We start from the raw sequence: 27,108 nt of genomic DNA, 5'->3' as shown, positions 1-27,108 counted from the left end.
GGCAGCTGTTTTGTTGGAAGATGATTGTGAGAATGTTGTGTGACGCTGTGTGTTGGAAGATGATTGTGAGAATGTTGTGTGACGCTGTGTGTTGGAAGATGATTGTGAGAATGTTGTGTGGCAGCTGTTTTGTTGGAAGATGATTGTGAGAATGTTGTATGGCAGCTGTTTTGTTGGAAGATGATTGTGAGAATGTTGTATGGCAGCTGTTTTGTTGGAAGATGATTGTGAGAATGTCGTGTGACGCTGTGTGTTGGAAGATGATTGTGAGAATGTTGTGTGACGCTGTGTGTTGGAAGATGATTGTGAGAATGTTGTGTGACGCTGTGTGTTGGAAGATGATTGTGAGAATGTTGTGTGACGCTGTGTGTTGGAAGATGATTGTGAGAATGTTGTGTGACGCTGTGTGTTGGAAGATGATTGTGAGAATGTTGTGTGACGCTGTGTGTTGGAAGATGATTGTGAGAATGTTGTGTGACGCTGTGTGTTGGAAGATGATTGTGAGAATGTTGTGTGGCAGCTGTTTTGTTGGAAGATGATTGTGAGAATGTTGTATGGCAGCTGTTTTGTTGGAAGATGATTGTGAGAATGTTGTATGGCAGCTGTTTTGTTGGAAGATGATTGTGAGAATGTTGTATGGCAGCTGTTTTGTTGGAAGATGATTGTGAGAATGTTGTATGGCAGCTGTTTTGTTGGAAGATGATTGTGAGAATGTTGTATGGCAGCTGTTGTGTTGGAAGATGATTGTGAGAACGTTGTGTGACGCTGTGTGTTGGAAGATGATTGTGAGAATGTTGTGTGACGCTGTGTGTTGGAAGATGATTGTGAGAACGTTGTGTGACGCTGTGTGTTGGAAGATGATTGTGAGAATGTTGTGTGACGCTGTGTGTTGGAAGATGATTGTGAGAATGTTGTGTGACGCTGTGTGTTGGAAGATGATTGTGAGAATGTTGTGTGACGCTGTGTGTTGGAAGATGATTGTGAGAATGTTGTATGGCAGCTGTTTTGTTGGAAGATGATTGTGAGAATGTTGTATGGCAGCTGTTTTGTTGGAAGATGATTGTGAGAATGTTGTATGGCAGCTGTTTTGTTGGAAGATGATTGTGAGAATGTCGTGTGACGCTGTGTGTTGGAAGATGATTGTGAGAATGTTGTGTGACGCTGTGTGTTGGAAGATGATTGTGAGAATGTTGTGTGACGCTGTGTGTTGGAAGATGATTGTGAGAATGTTGTGTGACGCTGTGTGTTGGAAGATGATTGTGAGAATGTTGTGTGACGCTGTGTGTTGGAAGATGATTGTGAGAATGTTGTGTGACGCTGTGTGTTGGAAGATGATTGTGAGAATGTTGTGTGACGCTGTGTGTTGGAAGATGATTGTGAGAATGTTGTGTGACGCTGTGTGTTGGAAGATGATTGTGAGAATGTTGTGTGACGCTGTGTGTTGCAGGTTTGTTCTACTTCCTGGGTTCCATCGTGAACTTCAGCCAGGAGCAGGACGTGCACTTCAAGTACATTCAGGCCGCCTGTAAGACCGGACAGATCAAGGAAGTCGAGAGAATCTGTCGGGAGAGCAACTGCTACGACCCCGAGCGTGTCAAGAACTTCCTCAAGGTAGGTTGCTTTCCTTGGGACAGACATGAGAATCTTCATCTTTGTGGAGGAATTTCTGCTTTTGAACCTCTCCAGGGCTCCATGTTGGATATGCAGAGCTACCAACTTCTACGCTTTCGGCGTAGCATGCTACGTTTGATGACCAATTGCTACGCTGTTATGCCAAGCTTAATATTTCTACGCTCAAACAAATAATCACAAGCAGGCAACATTTTGCTCTTTCTTGTGAGCCCTGACTCTCGCTCCGTGTAGCGGTCAGAATATGGATCATAAAGGTTGGCAGGTCTGGATATGGAAAATTGACATATTAAATTGATTTTGAAGCTGTAAGCAACACTGCTTATGTGTAAATCAATGTCCCTTCTCTTCTTACAATTACATCAATCAGGGTTAAGAAAAAGTGATAAAATCTCCAACATTTTGTCGTTTCTCCTCTTTGACCATTTTCTGTTGTCATATCTGTTGGGGGAAAAAAATAAAAGGGATTGTGCTGTGCTATAGTAGCTTCTTTCCCCAGGGGAAGTGACCTGTATTTCTCTGCAGAAAGTTTCATAGAATCATATGGATACTTTATCTTAAAGATACTTGGTGAATCATCTAAAATTCAAATTTCATGAGCGTTCACGGAAGAGATTTTGTGTGAGTGCAGGAAGCCAAGTTGACCGACCAGCTGCCGCTGATCATCGTGTGCGACCGCTTTGACTTTGTGCACGACCTTGTGCTGTACCTGTACCGCAACAACCTGCAGAAGTACATCGAGATCTACGTGCAGAAGGTGACTTGCTCTTAACATTCAGTACTCTGGACATTTGTATTTGGGGTTGAGGAGTTGGGATTTACTGTTTGTTGCATAAGATGCTCCTGAGAAAGTAGTTAGGCCAACAAAAAAAAATTGTCTGTTTCTGGTCACCCGACCGACCCTAAATTTCGGCGCCGACCCTAAACTTTTTTTTTCCAAACAAAAATTTTTATTTTTTTGGGGGGGTGGTAAAGGACAGGGTGAGAAAATGAACAACAAAAACGTGTGAAAACGTAAGTCTGCTGACGATTTGTAAATGTGTTGAGTGTCTTGTCTCTATGTATAGTGAATCCAGTCTCTTTGCGCGATTTTTAAAGTTAGTTTTATTGGTCTACATTTGGGGTAAAAAAAATAAAAAAAATCCCTACCAGAAATGTTACCAGAAACAGACAATTTTTTTTTTTTGCCTTATAGATTGCCTGGATGTTCTGTGAAGTAGTAGAGAAAGACGAACTGACAGTGTGTCTATGTTGAGGTAATTTGTGTTGAAGGTAAAGCAGGTTACCTACTTGGTGAGTGCAATATTTCATAAGTCATTGCAGGCTTTGAACAGCCATGGCATAGCACACAAGCTCTAATTTGTTTCAATGTGTTCAAAGGGTGACCCAATACCTATTTACCAATATCTGAAAGATCTGAATGAAGTGCTTTTTAGCACTGCTGCGAATGCATGCTTGCAGTGTTGTTTCCAGGTCTAGGAGCAACGCTGAGTTTGAATGTTGTAATAATATGATGATGATTGTCCATGCCAGGTGAACCCAGCGCGTCTGCCGGTGGTGGTGGGCGGCCTGCTGGACGTGGACTGCACAGAGGACGTCATCAAGCAGCTCATCCTGGTGGTAAAGGGACAGTTCAGCACTGACGAGCTAGTCGAGGAGGTGGAGAAGAGAAACAGGTCAGGCACTACAGTCAAACTCCCTTTTTAACACTCCCTGCGCGGCCCCATGGATCCCCGGCGTTATTTATTTCCTTGAAACTCATTCTTCCTTGAATGGATTCAGATTGCCTGAAAACTGGTCAATGGCTAAAATAATAATAATGAGAGCTTTTATAGCACAGTAGGCGGGGATGTAGCTCAGTCGGTAGCGCGCTGGATTTGTATCCAGTTGGCCGCTGTCAGCGTGAGTTCGTCCCCACGTTCGGCGAGAGATTTATTTCTCAGAGTCAACTTTGTGTGCAGACTCTCCTCGGTGTCCGAACACCCCTGTGTGTACACGCAAGCACAAGACCAAGTGCGCACGAAAAAGATCCTGTAATCCATGTCAGAGTTCGGTGGGTTATAGAAACACAAAAATACCCAGCATGCTTTCCCCGAAAGTGGCGTATGGCTGCCTAAATGGCGGGGTAAAAACGGTCATACACGTAAAATTCCACTCGTGCAAAAAACACGTAGTGTACGTGGGAGTTTCAGCCCACGAACGCAGAAGAAGAGAAGAATAGCACAGTAAACTCTGCTCTCCGTGCTTTACATATTAACTATGAATAAAACAATACTATTTAAACATCAAATACATATACATTCTAACAAAATAACGTCACAATGAACATACAGCAACACATTATCCCCTCATGGACAATACTATGCAATATAAGGATATTAAATTTGTGTCACATGAGCTCTGGTACACCCATGCATCTGTATCAGAGTTATGTAAATTGTTGATCAGCATTGACATTTGTTGGTACACTTTCTGAAAAATCATCTCACTATGTAGACAGATGATCAGTCACAGATGTGACCTTTTGAAGTAACTTGTATAATTCAGTGCAAATCAGAGAAAAGGTCAGTATTGTTCAGCTTGTTGATACGCTTGTAACTTTACAGGTTGAAACTTCTGCTGCCGTGGTTGGAGACGCGTGTCCATGAGGGTGTGAACGAACCAGCCACCCACAATGCCCTGGCCAAGATCTACATTGACAGCAACAACAACCCTGAGAGATTCCTCAGGTAAGCATACACTTTTTCTGCTAATACAGTCCAAGCTGCCTGTGCGACCACCTCTCCAAAGCGACTATATGCTGACAACGACCATCCCAAGGATCTTGTACAAGGAAATTTCTTCTATGTACTTCATCTTTCCATAGTGACTACCAGTATTGGCATTAACCGGAAAATAAATAGCTGCCGGTATAACCTACTGGTTGATGTTTAGAACTACCGTTTTTTTCGCTGGTAAAACAACAAAACCAGTACTCTGAGTTGGACTCTTTCTGGTTCCAATGACCAGCCTACCTTTTTTTTCTCGATAGTTTTCATCAAAAGTTTGTGTACCAGTTTGAAAAAATATTAGCGCCATCACTGGACTACTATGGAAGGGGGGCGAGCAGTTGTTAAACCAAGCACCTCAATATGAGAGTTGCACACAACTCAATCAAGTTGACTCTTTCTGTACCCAAGAGTTTATTCTCCTACGCTTTTCAAACCTAAACAAATCTTAGAAAATCAGGTCTTAAAATACCCCCCGCGGGTTAGGGGGAAGAATTTACCCGATGCTTCCCAGCATGTCGTAAGAGGCGACTAACGGATTCTGTTTCTCTGTTAGAATATAGTCAATTTTTTTTAAAGATTTTAGTCAAGCAGTATGTAAGAAATGTTAAGTCCTTTGTACTGGAAACTTGCATTCTCCCAGTAAGGTAATACATTGTACTACGTTGCAAGCCCCTGGATCAAATTTTTGATAAGTGCTTTTGTGAACAAGAAACAATTGACAAGTGGCTCTATCCCATCTCCCCCCTTTCCCCGTCGCGATATAACCTTCGTGGTTGAGAACGACGTTAAACACCAAATAAAGAAAGAACGGTCTTAAAATGAGGTTGCACTGTAGTGGCTACCCCTTCACAAGTGATTCATCCTGCTCATCCTGTGTGTGTGTTGCAGAGAGAACCAGTACTATGACAGCCGCGTGGTGGGCAAGTACTGCGAGAAGCGTGACCCCCACCTGGCCTGCGTGGCCTACGAGCGGGGCCAGTGTGACGAGGAGCTCATCAAAGTGTGCAATGAGAACTCCCTCTTCAAGAGCGAGGCGCGCTACCTTGTGCGTCGTCGTGACCCTGACCTCTGGGCCACCGTCCTTAACGAGGATAACGAGTACCGCCGCCAGCTCATCGACCAGGTAAGGTTGGGGGTGACAGAAGGGAAGAGACGGAAGTGTTGATTACTGTTTCATTCTTGTGTATATCAGATAGATGATTTGTTTGTAGGTTGAGAGTGCAGTTATGTAGCGAAAGAGGTTTGCAAAACAACAAAAATGATGTTATCAGATGTAACTTGGTTGAGCTTGGATTGTGGAAAGTATGGAATGTGGTAATAGGCGAATTTTGGAAATAAAGCGGGTGTTTATGAGTTGTGGAAGAATATTTTTTCCTTACTTTTCCATAAAAACGCTGATTCAAGTTACACGTGACATTGTAGGCTTGCCTCAGTGTTTGTATGGAAACAAGGGAAAGAAATTCATCCACAACCCGTAAAAACGTGTTATTTCCGATCATTGTCAATTAGTCTTGTGCATAACTCCATGACCTAGAAAAAGAAAAAGCCAGTCAGAGTAGTGTAACAGGTGTTTGTATTTGTGTGTGCAGGTTGTGCAGACAGCGCTGTCGGAGACCCAGGACCCTGAGGAAATCTCCGTGTCAGTGAAGGCCTTCATGACGGCCGACCTGCCCAACGAACTCATCGAGCTGCTGGAGAAGATCGTGCTTGAGAGCTCCGTCTTCTCTGAACACAGGTCAGCATGAAAAATAGCGCATGTTTTCTGGTTCTCTTTCACATAGTCTCGAGTTAGCCCCTTGAAGTGATGTCACGTCCTCAAAGAAGAACCCCTTTGTGAGATTCACTCAATATGACCGTAAACTTCAAACGGATGTAAATCCGGTTATTGTCATTTGGGGGAGCGTACACCATAATCTTTGGGTGTGGGGTTGTTTTCCCAGCAATCTGGGATAAGCTTGAGAAATTAGCTGATTTTTTTGTGTGGTTCTATTCATTGGCTCACGTAAGTGTTGCCTATGCGATCGTAACTCTGTCTGTCTGTGCGTGCGTGCGTGCGTATGTGCGTGCGTGCGTGTGTATGTCTGTGGTAGAAACTCTAACATTTGAAGACGTCACATTACATTGACGTCACATTATGACGTAAGAGGGTTAGACGTCACGCGAAGGAAGTACTGAAAGTCTCGGTCATTATTATTTTGAGCGGGCCGAGACTAGTTGGCAGTCGTGTCCCTGTAAGTAGGCTACAATCATGCAGACAGACAGATCTAGATCTAGTGTCTCGCTTTCTTGCACAGTTTCACCTATGCTCTTTCTGTGTGTGTGTGTGTGTGTGTGTGTGTGTGTGTGTGTGTGTGTGTGTGTGTGTGTGACCATAGACCAAATAGCCTGGACCGCCAACTCGTCACGTGACCCTTCGAGGTTACGACGCTCGATTTTCACAGGGGCGCTTAGCGTCCGGTTTGAAAGACAGTGAAAAGAAGCACGCTCTAGTTATTTGTGACAATGGGAGGTGACAATGAACTGGATTTTCAAAAACTCCAAACTAAACTTAACACAACTCATCGAAAAACATGTTCCATATGCACTTTAGCTGAGTTTATTTTAGCATTTTCAGAACTTACCTCGGCAACTTCGTCCATGTTTACAATCGACACCGGATATGACATCCCCCTGATTTCGAAAGGCCAAGAAGAGGGGGGTAGTAGTTGCGCTGAGAAGGATAGCACGCTTTTCTGTACCTCTCTTCGTTCCTAAATGCGTGAGGCCGCTACCTCGTAATAGAGAGAAAGAGCAGAGAGAGAGCTAGTTGGCGGTCCAGGATAAATGGTCTATGGTGTGACGGAGTGATTGAGTTTGTGTTACTGTTTGTCGATTTCTTACGTGAGCCTTGAAGGCTTCGCCTCTTGTTTTCATATAAATATAGTATTCAGGGAAAATATGTTTTGTTTTATAAGTCTGCAAACGGTTTGCACCGTGTGTCCCGCCAGCTTTGCTGACTGGCCCATTTTCTGAAAATGTTTCAGTCTTAATTCTGCCTGACTTGCAACTCTCCCTTTGAGACCCTGTTTTCTCAGATTCTGTTCATAACCTGTACATTTACCCCCGTTTTAAGACTCCCTCCTTTTTGAGGCGTGATTGTCTCCGATCAAAAGTGTGGTGCACAAAATGTCCTCCTTCAGCAGTTATTAACTGACATGGCCATGGTGTTTGCAGGAATCTGCAGAACCTGTTGATCCTGACGGCCATCAAGGCTGATCGCACGCGCGTCATGGAGTACATCAACCGCCTCGACAACTACGACGCCCCCGACATTGCCAACATAGCTATCAGTAACGAACTTTACGAGGAAGCTTTCGCCATCTTCAAGAAGTTTGAGGTCAACACCTCTGCTATTCAGGTATGTGCTCATCGCTTTACTGCAGCTTCTGATAAACTGGTGATGTAGGAGTCAATGTGTGGTAGAATACGTTCTTGGTCCTTGATCAGAGTGTACGTAGCTTGACTTTCTCTTTCTCTTCTTCTTTTTCTCTTTTCCCGCAGTGGGGCACTGCGGTTATGAAATTAAAGGCCCCTCCTGTTTTTGGAACCGCAGGAGCTTTCTAGTTTGCTGTTAGTTAGATTTTTGGTTCCTCTTTCCTGTCATGCTCTCTTTTTCTTCATGAATTCTTTTCTTTTTTCTGCCTTCTTGCTCATTCACCTGTATTTTTTCCAAAAATCTCTTCTCTTGCCGCTTGTCTCGCGATTCATGTATAGTTTAATCTGTTAGTGTTCTGATGTAAGTCCAGCAGTAGATAGGTTAAGCCTATTTTAACATACTGGAAACTGGTAATCTTCCAGTAGGTATTAATTTAGTTTTACTAAAGCCTGCTGGGACACAAGTAATGGGTTAGTGCATTTGTAAACAGGAATCGCTTGACAAGTGGCCCCCTTCATCCCCCCCTTCCTCGTCCTGATATGGCTCTGCGTAGTCGGCTGGACGTTAAGCAACAAATAAACAAACAAAATTCTTTTTCTCTTTCTTTTACTTGTCAAAATCTTTGGTGTTTTGTGTGTGTGTGTGTTTAGTGGTTCAAGGTTTGTTATGATTTGTGCATTGTTTGAAAAAGAGAACTGCTTCTGGCACATTAACATAACCTATGCAGTTGACCTTGGCAACGAGATGGAGAAAAAATATCCTACAAGTCAAGGCTGTCCCTAATTGAGCCCGAAGTTGACTTCACAAGTCATTTTACCCAAAATTCAGTTTCATAGTTTGGTCCAGGTAGCTTTGTGGAGTAGACTTCGCGAACTCCACTTTGCCCTATTAATATCAGGGGTTAGAACATGTACCTGAAATTTGTAAAGCTAGTTTCATCATCGCTGCTTTTTGTTGCTGTAGGTCAAGGCTTATTCTTCATTGAGCCCGAAGTTCACTTCACAAAGTCATTTTACCAAACATTCAGTGCCAAAGCTTTGTTCAGTAAACTTTGTGAAGTAGACTTCGCAAATTCGACTGTAATTGGGCTTTAGAAAAGGTACGTGAAGTTTGTCCAGCTAGTCTGATCATGACTGCTTGTCGTTGGTGTACAGGTGTTGATAGACAACGTACGTGAAGTTTGTCCAGCTAGTCTGATCATGACTGCTTGTCGTTGGTGTACAGGTGTTGATAGACAACGTACGTGAAGTTTGTCCAGCTAGTCTGATCATGACTGCTTGTCGTTGGTGTACAGGTGTTGATAGACAACGTACCTGAAGTTTGTCCAGCTAGTCTGATCATGACTGCTTGTCGTTGGTGTACAGGTGTTGATAGAAAACGTACGTGAAGTTTGTCCAGCTAGTCTGATCATGACTGCTTGTCGTTGGTGTACAGGTGTTGATAGACAACGTACGTGAAGTTTGTCCAGCTAGTCTGATCATGACTGCTTGTCGTTGGTGTACAGGTGTTGATAGACAACGTACGTGAAGTTTGTCCAGCTGGTCTGATCATGACTGCTTGTCGTTGGTGTACAGGTGTTGATAGACAACGTACCTGAAGTTTGTCCAGCTGGTCTGATCATGACTGCTTGTCGTTGGTGTACAGGTGTTGATAGACAACGTACGTGAAGTTTGTCCAGCTAGTCTGATCATGACTGCTTGTCGTTGGTGTACAGGTGTTGATAGACAACGTACGTGAAGTTTGTCCAGCTAGTCTGATCATGACTGCTTGTCGTTGGTGTACAGGTGTTGGTAGAAAACGTACGTGAAGTTTGTCCAGCTAGTCTGATCATGACTGCTTGTCGTTGGTGTACAGGTGTTGATAGACAACGTACGTGAAGTTTGTCCAGCTAGTCTGATCATGACTGCTTGTCGTTGGTGTACAGGTGTTGATAGACAACGTACGTGAAGTTTGTCCAGCTAGTCTGATCATGACTGCTTGTCGTTGGTGTACAGGTGTTGATAGACAACGTACGTGAAGTTTGTCCAGCTAGTCTGATCATGACTGCTTGTCGTTGGTGTACAGGTGTTGATAGACAACGTACGTGAAGTTTGTCCAGCTGGTCTGATCATGACTGCTTGTCGTTGGTGTACAGGTGTTGATAGACAACGTACGTGAAGTTTGTCCAGCTCGTCTGATCATGACTGCTTGTCGTTGGTGTACAGGTGTTGATAGACAACGTACGTGAAGTTTGTCCAGCTAGTCTGATCATGACTGCTTGTCGTTGGTGTACAGGTGTTGATAGACAACGTACGTGAAGTTTGTCCAGCTAGTCTGATCATGACTGCTTGTCGTTGGTGTACAGGTGTTGATAGACAACGTGAACAACCTGGACCGAGCGTACGAGTTTGCCGAGCGTTGCAACGACCCCAGCGTGTGGAGCCAGCTGGCGCGCGCCCAGCTGAACAAGGGCATGGTGAAGGAGGCCATCGACTCCTACATCAAGGCCGACGACCCCTCCCAGTACATGGAGGTCGTTCAGGTCGCCAGCGCCAGTGGTGAGTATGGCCTGGATCTGGTCTTGTTTGACAGTGAAGAAACTCCTGTTTCCCTGAAATCATGTATGGCTGCCTAAAGCGCAATTGAAAGACATATTCTTACTCCAACTCACATATATTGCAATGACACGATCTTACATGCTAAGGTGTCGAAAACTCTACCTGTCGAGGGGGGAGGTAACCAAAAAGAAAAACGCTTTGGGTCACTGCTGTATGATAAGGCCATGGTTACCTCCCTGATACCCCTGCGTATTGACGTTTTTGAGTCTTAATTCTTATTAAATGTGATGTATTTCATGTCTGTAACAGCCCGACACTGCATGGCAATTTTCCTTGTTTTTATAAGGACAGTAACATATTGAGTCTTGAGTAAAAACGGCCATGCAGGAAAAACACATTAATACCAACATACCCAAAAAAAACCTGTGCTTTATCATCTGATTTAGTTCGTCACTCAGGTAAAAACTCCTGAGAATCTTTTGACTTTTGTAAAATTAGACTTTTAGATAGTCCAATACCTGAGAGTGACCAAACAAGATGTGCAAGTGACCACACCGTGATATGATTCTGTGTGCACAGACAACTGGGAGGACCTGGTCAAGTTCCTGCAGATGGCTCGCAAGAAGGCCCGGGAAACTTTCGTGGAGACGGAGCTGGTCTACGCCTACGCAAAGACTGGGAGACTGGCCGACATGGAGGAGTTTATTTCTGGGCCCAACCACGCCAACATCACTCAGGTGGGTCTGCTTTACTATCATGCTGTTGTGGAATGGTGAGCTGCGGTGAGAATTAGTGTGCAGTAAGAGATTTTGTGTCAAGAAATTTTGATTTAGTCCATCTTTTGAGGTGTATCTCTTATAAGAATTGGAGCTTTCAGTATGCCCAAGAAACAAACTGATCAGTTTTAAAACAAACAAACAAAATTGTAGAAAAGTCAAGCGAAAAGTGGGTGTTTTTTGAAAGGTGGTCGTCTACATTTTTGCTTTTTTTCAATAATCTTATGGTTAGATTTCGCTAAAAAGTTATGTCAGATGATGAATGAACCATGGGGAAAAAAGTTATAGAAAAAAAATATGTAAAAAAAGATTTTATTTTTGGTTAGCGTGACTCATGCTTCCAATATTTTGTTTTCTGTTTGCTGAGAACACGTGCTTTGCCTAAAAATACTGTCACTATGCTTATAGCCACGCCCAAACAAGTGCAGCAACAGTTTTTTTTAAACGCACAAAATGCACGGGATTTGAGGAGTTTTGCGCTTGGCATTTTCCAAATAAGGATATCCTACTATGAGTACTACAATGAATTTTCAAACGGCTACACTGGCTTCGTCTTTCCTGATCGAAAGGGGGTGTATTGTTGATATTTGTAGATAATAGACTCTGCATTTTAATGGTCAAATGGCGATTTCGGTATAAAAATGTAGACAAGGACCTTTAAAGCTATCTGGCATAAAAACTCATGCGTTTGCATTCAGACTTGAAGGTTAGAAGCCCATTTGATCCATACCTGTGTGTGAGAGGTTTCATATAACCTTGTGAAGCTGTTGGTTGGCCACAAGGGATGCGGATGAATCAGTGTTTAAAGAATGTTAAAATTGTTCACTGTAAAGTTGAGGCTAACATTAAAGTACAATGTATATGTATCGTTGTGCAGGTTGCCGACCGTTGCTTTGACAACAAGATGTACGACGCGGCCAAGCTTCTGTACAACAACGTGTCAAACTACGCTCGCCTGGCCATCACCCTGGTTCACCTGGGCGAGTACCAGGGCGCTGTGGACGGCGCTCGCAAGGCCAACAGCACAAAGACGTGGAAAGAAGTCAGTACTGCTCTCTGATAGCTACCTCTGTCTTGTCTTTATCACTGGCTTTATTGATGTGTGTGTGGGGGGGGGGGGGGGGAGGTTCAGATGTAATGTTTCAATGTGTTTTTCTCTTCCTAAGTAGTAATGAAGGATTATTGTGTAGTTATGAAGGATTATGTTTTAGGTTACTGTGTGAAATAAACCAGTCAAGTGAATTTTTCTCTTCTGTGTGTTTTCACTCTGATTTTCACTTCTTCATCATTTGTTCTACTATAGGAATGTTTGTTAAATAAAAAGTAAAGGACTAATTTAAACATGTTTTTTCTCTCTGTGTTTCAGGTGTGTTTCGCCTGTGTAGATAACGAAGAATTTAGGTTAGCCCAGATGTGTGGCTTGCATATAGTGGTACACGCTGACGAACTAGAAGAACTCATCAACTACTACCAGGACAGAGGCTACTTTGAAGAATTGATAGCTTTGCTAGAAGCAGCTCTCGGTGAGTACATGTGTACAGCTTGTGTTGTTCTGTCCAGTAACTACCTGTATTGTTGAAAAAGATGCTTGAACTTGTTGTTTGTGTTTCTGGATCCACTTCCTGGATTTGTTAGTTTCAACAGTAGACAGTTAATGTGTAGGATAGTGTACTACTGCCTGGAAAATGTGTGTGTGTGTGTGTGTGTGAGTGAGTGTGTGTGTGTGTGTGTGTGTGTGTGTGTGTGTGTGTGTGTGTGTGTGTGTGTGTGTGTGTGTGTGTGTGTGTGTGTGTTTGTGTGTGTGTGTGTGTGTGTGTGTGTAGGCAGACAGGCATGTGTTTTCTTGTATTTTTTCTTAATTTCTAGCTTAATAACTTGAGAACTTAAACAGCTGAAATATTTCTCCAGTAAGAAAAAGCCAGTCCTTGGAGAGTGTCAACCAGTCGTAAGGTTTCATTCGCATTTTGAATACCAAGCCTGCACAGGGTGTAAAGGGAGGTAAGCGTAATGTGATGCAAGCCAGGACATGAGTGTACATGTAGTTTGTATGGTTGGCAGGTCTGGAGCGAGCTCACATGGGGATGTTCACGGAGCTGGGCATCCTGTACTCCAGATACAAGCCGGAGAAGATGCGTGAACATCTGGAGCTCTTCTGGTCCAGGGTTAACATTCCAAAGGTCGGTTGGATTTCTGCACTTAATTCTGCAAAGTAAAGTCTGTTTACTTTCATTTTGGGAGGTGTTGCAAGGACATGTTTATCTAAAGGTGTGATAACATTATTGATAGAAACTGGACTGGAAGAAGGATGCTGTAACTGTTAAAACTATGGAAGTATATTCTTGATAAATGTTTGAGCTGTAATTTTTAACGTTGATTTAAACTTCAGACTTGCAGAGTTGCCAACTGATACGGATTTCCCGTATCGGATACGGATTTTTCGTGATTTTCGAGTGATACGGCGTATCACGGGGATTGATACGGAAAAACTTCATTGATACGGGAAATTTCAAAAATGACATTTGTAAAAAAAAAAAGGGGGAGAAATATTCCGATTGGACGAAAGCGTGAGATCGGTTTCCGATCACGGTTCCGTTCATGTTTTGCTGTTCTTGAATGAGCTTCAATATCCCCCCGGCCTCCGAGTCCATGTCCGATGCTGATATCTTCGCGGCACTTGGTGCAAAACGCGAAATGTATGCCGCGTCTTGTCGATTCGGAGATGAAGTCATACTCTTGTTTGTAACTCTTTTCAAATTTTACAAGAACTTTCGGGCGCTGGACCGTTGTTTTCTTCATTTTGTGGTCGTCTGCTGCTGCTTCTTCTTCTGCTTCTCATCCACATTCGACTGAAGCGCATGCGCTAGCCACAAATCTCGCCTATTCTCGTTTAGTTTCGATTTTGATCACAGCGTTTGTGTGACGAAGCCTCGCGCTAAACGAGATTTCAGAAGTGAAACTACGCCGAGTACAGGCGCTTGAAAATACACTCCAGTCATTATATAACTATACTCGAAAAATGTTTAATCGGGAAACTTTTGCACTATTCGGGAAAATCCGGGACTGGACATAAAATCAGGAATGTGAAGAATGGATTTTGCCTGTGTTCATTATAGTTTATAGATAAATCATGAAATGATAATAAGAAAGCATATTCAATACACATCACTTTTTCATACAATTCAAATCAATACTGATTTTAGTTCATTATCAGAACAGAAGCACTGAAATCAGTATTGATTGGCATTTTATGATGAAATTGATTGATCTTTATACCATGCACCTCACTACCATAAACACAACTTTCAAATTCTGCCTTACGCGGTAATACCGCGGTGCCGCGCGCTATGTACAGTTTTTTGGCCTGATGATACAGTTTTTTGGTAATGTGATACAGGAAAACATTGATAGGGGTTGACATGTATGGATTTGCTTTGAAGGCTGCTTAACTTTTAAAACTTGTTTTGTCCATGTCAGGTGTTGAGGGCAGCAGAGTCAGCCCACCTGTGGCCAGAGCTGGTGTTCCTGTACGACAAGTATGAAGAGTACGACAACGCCATCCTCACCATCATGAACCACCCCACTGAGGCCTGGCGCGAGAGCCAGTTCAAGGACATCATCACCAAGGTCAGTTGGTCCTACCGCCTGAAACTGAGTATGGCTGCTTTAATGGCGGAGTAGAAAAATGACAATATGTTAAAAAGTCCATTTGAAAAAATTTTCAATTTACGTTGGAGCTCATGGAGACAAGATTAACCGAGTATTGTTATTTTGATGGCTGCATTATTTTCTGTGCATGAAATGAACATAAGCAGGCAACAGTATTTCAGCTGCATGAATATTCTTTGTTCGTATGTGATGGAATCAGTTTGTACTTACACGTTTGGTTGTAGTTAGGGTTTGTTTTTAAAAGAAAAGTAAAGCAAAAGTGTACCTGGCGTAATTTCAGTGTTGTTGGTAAGTTATAATTGATAGAATTTGTTCATCGATTGATTGCTCACGCACTGGTATGGACACAAGTACATACGCATTTTGACACCCACATGCATAGGGGTATAGACACCCACACACATTGGGGTATAGACACCCACACACATAGGGGTATAGACACCCACACACATAGGGGTATAGACACCCACACACATAGGGGTATAGACACCCACACACATAAGGGTATAGACACCCACACACATAGGGCTATAGACACCCACACACATAGGGGTATAGACACCCACACGCATAGGGGTATAGACACCCACACACATAGGGGTATAGACACCCACACACATAGGGGTATAGACACCCACACACATTGGGCTATAGACACCCACACACATAGGGGTATAGACACCCACACGCATAGGGCTATAGACACCCACACACATAGGGGTATAGACACCCACACACATAGGGCTATAGACACCCACACACATAGGGGTATAGACACCCACACACATAGGGCTATAGACACCCACACACATAGGGGTATAGACACCCACACACATAGGGGTATAGACACCCACACACATAGGGGTATAGACACCCACACACATAGGGCTATAGACACCCACACACATAGGGGTATAGACACCCACACACATAGGGGTATAGACACCCACACGCATAGGGCTATAGACACCCACACACATAGGGGTATAGACACCCACACACATAGGGCTATAGACACCCACACACATAAGGGTATAGACACCCACACACATAGGGCTATAGACACCCACACACATAGGGGTATAGACACCCACACGCATAGGGGTATAGACACCCACACACATAGGGGTATAGACACCCACACACATAGGGGTATAGACACCCACACACATTGGGCTATAGACACCCACACACATAGGGGTATAGACACCCACACGCATAGGGCTATAGACACCCACACACATAGGGGTATAGACACCCACACACATAGGGCTATAGACACCCACACACATAGGGGTATAGACACCCACACACATAGGGCTATAGACACCCACACACATAGGGGTATAGACACCCACACACATAGGGGTATAGACACCCACACACATAGGGGTATAGACACCCACACACATAGGGCTATAGACACCCACACACATAGGGGTATAGACACCCACACACATAGGGCTATAGACACCCACACACATAGGGGTATAGACACCCACACACATAGGGCTATAGACACCCACACACATAGGGCTATAGACACCCACACACATTGGGGTATAGACACCCACACACATTGGGGTATAGACACCCACACACATAGGGCTATAGACACCCACACACATAGGGCTATAGACACCCACACACATTGGGGTATAGACACCCACACACATTGGGGTATAGACACCCACACACATTGGGGTATAGACACCCACACACATAGGGGTATAGACACCCACACACATAGGGCTATAGACACCCACACACATAGGGCTATAGACACCCACACACATAGGGCTATAGACACCCACACACATAGGGGTATAGACACCCACACACATAGGGCTATAGACACCCACACACATAGGGCTATAGACACCCACACACATTGGGGTATAGACACCCACACACATTGGGGTATAGACACCCACACACATTGGGGTATAGACACCCACACACATAGGGCTATAGACACCCACACACATAGGGCTATAGACACCCACACACATAGGGGTATAGACACCCACACACATAGGGGTATAGACACCCACACACATAGGGGTATAGACACCCACACACATAGGGGTATAGACACCCACACACATAGGGGTATAGACACCCACACACATAGGGGTATAGACACCCACACACATAGGGGTATAGACACCCACACACATAGGGGTATAGACACCCACACGCATAGGGGTATAGACACCCACACACATAGGGGTATAGACACCCACACACATAGGGGTATAGACACCCACACACATAATTTTGTTGTGACAGAAGTGTAGCCTGTGCATGGTTTAATCAGTCCTAGCGTCTTCTTTGTAATGTTTATGGTATCTGTATTTAGTTGAAATGTTTATTTACTTGATGGTTGTGTGGTTTCAGGTGGCGAACATTGAGCTGTACTACAAAGCCATACAGTTCTACATGGACTTCCGACCCATGCTGCTTAACGACCTGCTGATGGTTCTGACCCCTCGTTTGGACCACACGCGCGCTGTCACCTTCTTCCTCAAGGTTTGTGCTCACATTTAACCCTTTCACTGCCTGTAGGACATCAGGGCCGAGGTGCACGAGAAAGCTTCCAACTGGGTGTGAGCCAACCGTGGTGTTGGATTGGTTGAAATTGAGATTTGTTGTGGTTTCAACCAATCAGACCCCGCGGTTAGTTCTCTCCAGTTGGGTGGCACCCACTTTGGCTTCGTGCACCTCTGCCGTGTTGACATCCGAGGTATTTTGCTTTAACGGGCAACAAACCATCTAATAAACAACAGAAGAAGAGAAAAGGAAAACAATGCTTGTGTATTTGGTGTATTCATTTATACAGCAAGGGCATCCTGTAAGTTGTCGATTCAGGTAAATAAGGTAATCTTTGTATCAAATATTTGCTGGCAGCGAACAGGTTCAAAGCTTATTTTGTGATTGAAAACGCTTAGGGATGGCAGCATCAGCCGACTCAACTTTGGCTCTGCATGCTTGCTTACAAAACTTTTCATTCTAATTTCGTTTCAGTGGTTCATGTGCTGAATTTGGTAAATTTTCTTGTTTTGAGAATGGACTAATTGACAGAATGTGAACCAACATGACAAACGTTTGGATCAGAATGTTTTCCTACAGCGTCTTTGATTTGATTGTCATTAGGCCAAAAAAAATAGGTGTGGTTACGGTAACATAGCCAAAAAAAATAGGGTAGTTAGTAGGCAATCACTTTTTTTTTTTTTAACTTTTTTTTCTAATGTGTACAAATTAAACCTACTTGACAGAGAAATAAGTGTGCGACTCGGGCGCTTTCGCTTTCATTGCGTTTTCTGCACTCGTTTTTTTTGTTTGTTTTTTTGTTGACAAATGTAATAAAAAGTTATAGGATCGGCCCCTAAAAATAGGGTAGGTCGGGTTACCGTAACCACACCTATTTTTTTTTTTAGGCCTTACAGTGATAAACCAGGCAACATTCCAAATGAGAACAAAGAAACAGAAACTAACATCTTTCAGTCTATGTTTGGTGAATATCTCGAAGAGAAAGGGGAATGCTGATAAAGCTTTCAGTCTTGCTAGTCAAGAAGAAATGATTGCTGCTCTAGTAAGTCAGCAAAGAAGAGAATCTACTTCTTCTTCTGCGTTCGTGGGCTGAAACTCCCACGTACACTCGTGTTTTGCACGAGTGGAATTTTACGTGTATGACCGTTTTTACCCCGCCATTTAGGCAGCCATACGCCGCTTTCGGAGGAAGCATGCTGGGTATTTTCGTGTTTCTATAACCCACCGAACTCTGACATGGATTACAGGATCTTTTTCGTGTGCACTTGGTCTTGTGCTTGCGTGTACACACGGGGGTGTTTGGACACCGAGGAGAGTCTGCACACAAAGTTGACTCTGAGAAATAAATCTCTCGCCAAACGTGGGGACGAACTCACGCTGACAGCGGCCAACTGGATACAAATCCAGCGCGCTACCGACTGAGCTACATCCCCGCCCAGAGAATCTACTTATTGACAGTGTCTGTACTTGCGGTATTCTAGTCCCAGTCATTTATTTGATTGTATGAAACGGTTCCTGTGTTGTGTTTACAGACAAACCAGGTCCCGCTGGTGAAGCCGTACCTGCGCTCAGTGCAGAAGAACAACAACAAAGCCATCAACGAGGCGCTCAACAACCTGTTCATCGAGGAAGAGGACTACCAGAGTCTGCGGGCCTCCATCGATGCTTACGACAACTTTGACAACATTTCACTTGCCCAGCGCCTGGAGAAACACGAGCTGATCGAGTTCCGTCGTATCGCCGCTTACCTTTACAAGGGCAACAACCGCTGGAAGCAGTCTGTCGACCTTTGCAAGAAGGATAGACTTTTCAAGGTATGTTTGTCACAACTTGGCTGAAAATTCAAATAAAGTTAAAACCCAATCCAAAGCAACCAGGGAATTAAAACAAAACTCCAACAAAACAAAAACAGCACACAAAAACAAATTTGATGTATCCTGATGTCAGTAGCCCTTGAATGCATGAAACAAGACTAAACGCATACATGTGCTTCAGTTAAGCGTCAGAAATGTGTATACCTATCAGTTTTTATGCCCATTGCCTTTCTTCACACGTAACAAGATCTTTTGACTGCTTAGCTGATTTACTGCAGGCACCAACATCTCTTTTCTTCGTGATGAATGTGGCTGATTTTGTTGTCAAAGCATTACTCGCTCATTTGCCACCAAGTGTGTAGGATATTCAGGAGAAACAGTGTGTGCCTTTCTTGAGAATTCACCAAGAAACATTCCAGAAGAGTTTCTTGTGGTCTAACCATTACCTTTTATTTTCCCAGGATGCCATGATGTACGCGAGCGAGTCCCGACATATCGAGACAGCGGAGGACCTGATCGAGTGGTTCCTGGACAGCAACAACCACGAGTGTTTCGCCGCCTGTCTCTTCCAGTGCTACGACCTGCTGCGACCCGACATCATCCTGGAGCTGGCCTGGAGGCACAACATCATCGACTTTGCCATGCCCTACATGATCCAGATCATGAGGGAATACTGCTCCAAGGTGAGGATTCTGACTCATTTTACACAGAACTTGTCAGGCGCTGGGGAGATTTGGAGGGAGTAGTGCGGGGAAATAGGTCAGTATTAGCGACTTTGCAATGCCCTAAATGATCCACGTCATGAGGGAATACTGCTCTAAGGTGAGTGGTCTGACTCATTTTATAAGAGAAATTGTAATGGGCTGGGGAGATTTTTGTGGTAAAAGTTGTGTTTGGGAATACTGCTCTAAGGTGAGGGATCTGACACATTTTACCAGACAACTGGTTTGGGGCTGCGGAGATTTGGATGGAACGTGCGGGGAAATAGCTCAGTCTTTGGCGGCGCTGGCTTCAATACCAGTTGTTGCAGTCGGTGTGGGTTTGATCCCCACGTTCGGCGAGGGATTTATTTCCCAGAGTCCACTTTGTGCTGTGGGGCTTTTGTTGTAGTAAAAACTTCTCTTTGTCATTATTGTAATGATGTAACCACTGTTTGGCTCAGGTGGACAAGCTGGAGCAGTCGGACGCGGTGAGGAGCGAAGAAGAACAAAAAGCCGAAGAAAGACCTATAGTACTGGGTAAGTCTTGGTGCTTTTTTTTTCTCTCTCTCTCTCTCTCTCTCTCTCTCTCTCTCTCTCTCTCTCTCTCTCTCTCTCTCTCTCTCTCTCTCTCTCTCTCTCTCTCTCTCTCTCTCTCTCTCTCTCCCTCTCATTCTCTTCTTCTTCTAGTTCACACCCGCCTTCAACATGTTGAAGATTCTGGTGTATTACGTGTATGACCGTTTTTACACCGCCATATTGGCAGCATACGCCGATTTCGGGGGAGGCATACTGGGTATTTCCGTGTTTCTATAACCCACTGAACTCTGACATGGATTACAGGATCTTTTCCGTGCGCACTTGGTCTTGTGCTTGTGTGTACACACGAAGAGGGTTAAGTCACTAGCAGGTCTGCACATAAGTTGACCTGGGAGATCGGAAAAATCTCCACTCTTAACCCACCAGGCGGCCGCGGCTGGGATTCGAATTCACGACCTCCCGATTAGGAGGCCGATGTCTTACCACCACGCCACTACGCCATTAGCTTTGTTTGTAGGTGGCTGGTGGGTTTTGTACCTAGTAGTGGGAATGCTTCTCGCAGATCCATGAACTCGAACCACAAGCAAATCTATGACCCAGCTGCTGTTATGTGACTTGGAACAGATACTGGCTCTGGATTGGCTAGTAATACAGGAGGTTCTCGTTATGGGATGAACAGATACTGGCTCTGGGTTGGCTAGTAATACAGGAGGTTCTCGTTATGGGATGAACAGATACTGGCTCTGGGTTGGCTAGTAATACAGGAGGTTCTCGTTATGGGATGAACAGATACTGGCTCTGGGTTGGCTAGTAATACAGGAGGTTCTCTGTGGTACATGGTATATGAACCCCCCTTTTAAGACCTCCAAGAATCTTAATAAATCAGGTCTTAAAAAGGAGTCTTAAAATGGGGGTAAATTTAGAGGTGAACAAATCGTCTGAGAAAACAGGGTCTTGAGAGGGAGAAAACCTTATATTGGGGGATCTTAAAGGGGGTTCCCCTGTATAATGTTGCTTGCTGTCGGTGGCTTATAGCAGCAGATGGATGATGTGTGTGTGCCTGCGTGTGTTTAAACCCTATTTGGTAGCTAGGGCTGACCTGCACCAAGCTAAACTGGGTGCATACCAAATGGGGGCCACCCTAATGGCGGGGTTAGATTGGTCGTCGTTGAGATGTGTTGTGATTTTAACCAATCAGACCGCGTGGCACCCAGTCAGGCTGTGTGCAACTCGGCCCTGGTCTAAGGAAGATGAGCTAAGAATGTTGTACCAAGTAGTTGCATGAAGGATATAAACTCACACTGGCACTGTTGATTTGCTTGACAACAGGCGAGGCCCAGCTGATGCTGACGGCAGGACCGGCCCCCATGGGAATGGTTCCTCCCCAACAGCAAGGCTACGGAGCCGCTCCCGGCTATGGTGGCATGCCTGCTGGGATGCCCGCTTATGGCTACAGCATGTAACAAGGGCGACAACCCCCAGCTCCTCCAGTCATGGGCCACAACTCTTCCTGTCAGCGGAAAAGAGAAGCCAACGCCTCGATGGCAGTCATGGTGTGCTCAGGGCTCTATCTTTATCAGCACTATGTTGTGAATGCAAAACGGAAAGGAGGAAAGGTAGAGAGTGGGAGAAGAGCTGGTCGACTGGCTGATGACGGGAGGGGGATTTTTTTGTTCTTTTGTAGCTTGCGTCCATGGTCGGCAAGGTGGTAAGAGTGAGGTATTTTGAAGAAAATGCTCCGTATGTGTTAAAGGACTTGCAGCAATATTTCAAAACCTTGATGTAGGACCCGGAAACAAGGTTATGTATACATGTGATTGGTTCGTCTGTCTGTCTGTCTGTTGGTTTGTGTCAACTTACACGTTTATCGCATGATTGAGCGTACAGATTATGATTTCAAAACACACACAAAAGATCATTATAATGTTGTTTCTTTCTTTCTTTCTCCTTGTCTTCATAATGAGTGATATGAATGTAATGAGTTGATTGTGAGGTGAACGAGTGGGGAGTGATGGAGCAGTTCTGTGAAAACACATTCCTGATCGCTCTGCAGTGCTTAACGCTGATTCTTGTGTAGTGGACTAGCTTGTAGTGGATCATATTGATTTAACCCTACAGAACTGTTGCTTAGATCGCTCATCTAGCATTGTTGATATAAAATGCATACACCTCTTTGTAGATGTTATTTCCCTCCCCCCTGTGGTGTTTTTTTTTAACCTTTGACTTGAAGGTTCTTTATTTGGGTGCAACATAAAGTGGTGGTTGTCAGTTCTGCTTGTCAGAGCGGAGGCTGCCCATTGGTTATTTATTTCTTCACCTTGTAACCATTTCTGCATGCTTTGGATAGATATATGCACTTCACATCGCCCAAACCATCATCACTAAAATTATTGTAAGTGTGAAGGTTTAGCCTTTACCTTTGGCATTACTCGAACACGAAACATAATCCCCGTTTTCTCTTCAGTGAGTGAGTCATTTTTAGAGCTTGTTGAAATACTCGTTTGCTCTTTTCTTCTGACGGAGCGAGGTATCTTAGTCTTCTAGTGTTGTGATTGTTTTGCACAGCATATTGCCTGTGATGAAACGAGCAGATGCCTTGCACTGGAGGAAGAATTTCCATCTTCCTCGTCACTTACAAACTGCGGAAGTTTGTTCCATTTCAACTTCTTGTGATTGCTTTGCAGAGAGTTCTTGTTACTCTTAGACACAAAGTTTGCGTGTTCTTCGTCTGTCAAATTGTGGGAAATACAACCAGCGAGTTAGGCTATAGAAGTTCTTTGAAACTGATGTTGTCAATGTTTTACTCATACCTGTAGTTAATGTAGATAGCATTGAGAAACATCCTCGGTGAGCTTGTTCATTTGAGATGGTCGTTGTTTCAAGGAAAGCTCCGATATAGCACAGTGTTTAGAAGACAGAGTGGAGGCGTACAAAAAACAAAACAGAATGAGTCGAGGAGCATGTGTGTTGTAGTCTGTAGACAAAGGACTGATTGTGATTTACTTGTTTTTGAATGCAGTGCGTTATCATTTCATTGTATAGGTAGCCATACTCGGGACATCTTTATAACCATTTTTGTGTGTATTATCATTAGCTGTAAAGAATTTTACTCCTTTTGTTCAGTGTAGACAAGACGGACTAGTTGGAACAGTATGGTGGCCTGAAGCGTTAGTACTGTGACGAGAAATTGTAGATGCGAAGTTGGTATGCATTGCAGTTAGAAAAAGTACGCCAGTGACATTGGTATGCGTTGCAGTTAGACAAAGTACGCCACTGGTCGTGTGGTCAGAGGTTCTGTCTGTAGGCTTTCTTGACGCCCATGAAGCAGCAGCCTCAAGACTGACTGCAAGTGTAAGAAACAAGAAAAGAAAGTGTACGTTGTTAGGGTGCTCAAGGTGGTTGTTGCCAATGTCTTTGTGAGGTTTGATTTGCTTTTTTCCTTTGTACGTTTTGTCAGAGTTGCACATATTTACTTGCGTTATCCTTCAACATGGGTTTTCCAGAGTCCTTATTTCTACATGATTGATTGCGATGCGCAGAGAGAAAAGTGTAAAGTCATGCACGTAGACAGCCCAAAGCTCCATGGTTTTGTGGAGAAGCTGAGTGAGTTTCACAACGACAAGAAGAAGATGATGATACTTGCCAACTTTTCATCGTTATTTATGCACCATCCCAACACCATCCGAGTCTTGTCATGTCTTGTTGCCCCAACTTGCGGCTACCTTTTTAATGTTAAATCGTGTGTGCGGTTTCTGGAAGCGTGTCAATTTAGGTGGTACCATAAGTTGCATAACCAGCGTTTTTCTGGCTTTTGGCATGGGTTTCTGTTATTAACCGCGATGCATCTAGCTAGCTTTTGTGAAAGGGATGGATGAATTTTATGAGTGATTTTATTTTAAAGCCAAGAGAACATGTGCTTCATCTTTCTCTCTGCGATATGTCAAAGGTTTATCATCACTTATGTTAAAAGAACTTGTTTTACTTCTGTCAGTGTTCTGATTTTTTTTCTTCTACGTTTTGTTGATTGGCCGGATACCAATTTTGATTTTTAAAGTCTTTGTTCTCTCTTACCACTAACAGAGTGGTTATGTTTCAGTGTAAAATTTGTAATTATCAGTTGTATACAATTCATGATTGTGTGTCGAGCAGGTTTGTTTTGGTTTTGATTCTTTTTTTGTACGGATGATTTTGTGACCAACGTTTTTCCTAAGTTTTCATTTGACTCCAACAGCAACTACTATGGCTTTTTTTTTTTTACTCATCTGAGTTTTGACTCGCCTGAGTAATCAGGGGAGTCTTCTTTGTAAAGCAAGATGCAGGCAGGTAATTTTTATGAACTTGAAACAGCATTGGACAAATGAGACCATCAAGGAAGCCTAGGATACAAGATAAGGCGGCGTTTGGTGGAAAATGTGAAAAATGTCAGATGGAAAAAGAGTATACATCTTTGATCATGATTATGCATACTGTATGTTGTGTTGCGTTGACACTTGGCGTGGGTCGTACTGTAGCCCAGTCCTGGCTCTTTGAGTAGTCCTGTCTATACATGTCACCAATAAATATATTGAACCATACTGCTTGGGGTTTGTGTGTCTGTGTCTGTCTGTCTTTCTGTCTGTGTGGGTGTGTCACTGTGTGTGTGTGTGTTTGGTGTGAGTGTGTCACTGTGTGTGTGTTTGGTGTGAGTGTGTCACTGTCTGTCTGTGTGGGTGTGTCACTGTGTGTGTTTGGTGTGTGTGTCACTGTCTGTCTGTGTGGGTGTGTCACTGTGAGTGTGTTTGGTGTGAGTGTGTGTCTGTCTGTGTGGGTGTGTCACTGTGTGTGTGTTTGGTGTGAGTGTCACTGTCTGTCTGTGTGGGTGTGTCATTGTGTGTGTGTTTGGTGTGTGTGTCACTGTCTGTCTGTGTGGGTGTGTCACTGTGTGTGTTTGGTGTGAGTGTGTCACTGTCTGTCTGTGTGGGTGTGTCACTGTGTGTGTTTGGTGTGAGTGTGTCACTGTCTGTCTGTGTGGGTGTGTCACTGTGTGTGTTTGGTGTGAGTGTCACTGTCTGTGTGTGTGTTTGGTGTGGGTGTGTCACTGTGTGTGTGTGTGTTTGGTGTGAGTGTGTCACTGTGTGTGTGTTTGGTGTGAGTGTGTCACTGTCTGTCTGTGTGGGTGTGTCACTGTGTGTGTGTTTGGTGTGAGTGTGTCACTGTGTGTGTGTTTGGTGTGAGTGTGTCACTGTGTGTGTGTTTGGTGTGGGTGTGTCACTGTGTGTGTGTTTGGTGTGAGTGTGTCACTGTCTGTCTGTGTGGGTGTGTCACTGTGTGTGTGTTTGGTGTGAGTGTGCATGCGTGTGTGTTCGATTTATTACATCACCGCTTTTCTTATCAAAGAGGCACAGACTAAACCAGTTACATTTTTTCTTACACAGGTAGGAGACCAAAACGTAAAGGCTTGTAAGCACACATATTTTGTTTGCACAAAGGGAAGCATATTTGATAGAAAGGCGGATGATGCGGGTCAGGAAACAGCCTGTCTGTTTTGACAGGGGGAAGAAGTGTGCCTTGAAAGTGCTGTTGATAGAAAGGTGGATGATGCGGTCAGGAAACAGCCTGTCTGTTTTGACAGGGGGAAGAAGTGTGCCTTGAAAGTGCTGTTGGATGATTCAATCAAGCTTTAAAAATTAATGTCCATGTATAAATTTATATGTGATTTGAGTAGTCCCTCTCTAGGCGAGGGCTGATTGAAAAAAAAAGCTCATTTATATTGCATATGCCACAACCCTCGTAAAATATTTAATTTGATTTGAATCAACTAGCAACACTTTGAAGGCACTGTCCTTCCCATGTGAACAATCTGACTCGCCATCTCTCATCTGGACAGGTCAGGATTATCCCCCCTTCACTTGGACACACAGCAAACATCAACGGCCCATGTGCTCTATGTGCACAGTGTATGAATTTTCCCATGAATATTCATTTTGTAAAAAGTTCAAGGAATAATACTTTTGAGGCGACCATGTAACAATGTTTGTGAGTTTGTTCTGTTTCTTCTTCTTCTTGTCGATCACACTTGTTATATTGTCAGCCCGGACAGCGAGACGAAGGTTGCCGTTTTCTCCAGGTCTTCCTTTCCTCCGTACAGCTTGCAGTGGAGGGAGACTGCAGTTGGCCACACAACGGTTTTTCTCAGACTCTCAAATGTTTAGAGGTCTTAAAATGGGGGTTCCACTGCACTGCACAAACTGGGCACATTTTATCTTTATTCTTTTTCTTGTTTTACCTGTCCGCCCTAATTCATTCCTCTTCTTCGCCTACTTTTCGTTAGCTTCTACTTTGTCTTCCGTGTATAACAAAGTCACCGTCACTGTCAATCCTGTTTCAGAAAAGAAATGTAGCAGAAGACAAAGAACATGAACAACATAAACTGTTTTTGTGGGACAGTAATGTATTATTGTTTGGTTAAAGCTGTGGTCTATTTATGACTTTCCGGGGCTACAAGGTTGAAAAATTGGGACAAAATCATGTACAGATTTCTGTACAGCAAACACTACCCGAAACCCCACCTATACGGCGTGTATGACCTTGAGAGCTTCAGTCAACGCTTGAATTTTGCAGTGGTAACATCTGGTTTGCTCTCGCAGAGCTGAGCATATTTGTCAAGAAGGATCGAGCAGAAAAAATAAACGACTTGGCAGGGATTCGAACTCAAGGCCTCGGGGCCTCG

The 27,108-nt window shown here is 43.9% G+C and overlaps 1 protein-coding gene across 1 annotated transcript in view; it reads left to right on the top strand.

The window, feature by feature from the left end:
• The window catches only part of LOC138976604 (clathrin heavy chain 1), a 46,629-nt gene extending 21,656 nt beyond the window's left edge, over window positions 1-24,973 (top strand). Inside the window, exons 16-33 of the mRNA XM_070349465.1 lie at window positions 1,448-1,611; window positions 2,261-2,386; window positions 3,163-3,305; window positions 4,236-4,358; window positions 5,289-5,523; window positions 5,990-6,135; window positions 7,614-7,797; window positions 10,160-10,352; window positions 10,932-11,089; window positions 12,006-12,170; window positions 12,495-12,651; window positions 13,187-13,305; window positions 14,603-14,752; window positions 17,195-17,326; window positions 18,880-19,161; window positions 19,623-19,844; window positions 20,324-20,399; window positions 21,729-24,973. Of these exons, the coding sequence (XP_070205566.1) occupies window positions 1,448-1,611; window positions 2,261-2,386; window positions 3,163-3,305; window positions 4,236-4,358; window positions 5,289-5,523; window positions 5,990-6,135; window positions 7,614-7,797; window positions 10,160-10,352; window positions 10,932-11,089; window positions 12,006-12,170; window positions 12,495-12,651; window positions 13,187-13,305; window positions 14,603-14,752; window positions 17,195-17,326; window positions 18,880-19,161; window positions 19,623-19,844; window positions 20,324-20,399; window positions 21,729-21,862 (2,909 nt within the window). The 3' untranslated portion in view covers window positions 21,863-24,973. The remainder of the gene's footprint in view (window positions 1-1,447; window positions 1,612-2,260; window positions 2,387-3,162; window positions 3,306-4,235; window positions 4,359-5,288; window positions 5,524-5,989; window positions 6,136-7,613; window positions 7,798-10,159; window positions 10,353-10,931; window positions 11,090-12,005; window positions 12,171-12,494; window positions 12,652-13,186; window positions 13,306-14,602; window positions 14,753-17,194; window positions 17,327-18,879; window positions 19,162-19,622; window positions 19,845-20,323; window positions 20,400-21,728) is intronic.
• Window positions 24,974-27,108: the final 2,135 nt, after the last annotated feature.

The sequence above is a fragment of the Littorina saxatilis genome, linkage group LG9 (genome assembly GCF_037325665.1).
Source record: "Littorina saxatilis isolate snail1 linkage group LG9, US_GU_Lsax_2.0, whole genome shotgun sequence".
NCBI classification, from domain to species: domain Eukaryota; kingdom Metazoa; phylum Mollusca; class Gastropoda; order Littorinimorpha; family Littorinidae; genus Littorina; species Littorina saxatilis.
The sequence above is the reverse complement of the archived record's forward strand: the minus strand, read 5'-3'. Positions and strand labels throughout refer to the sequence as shown.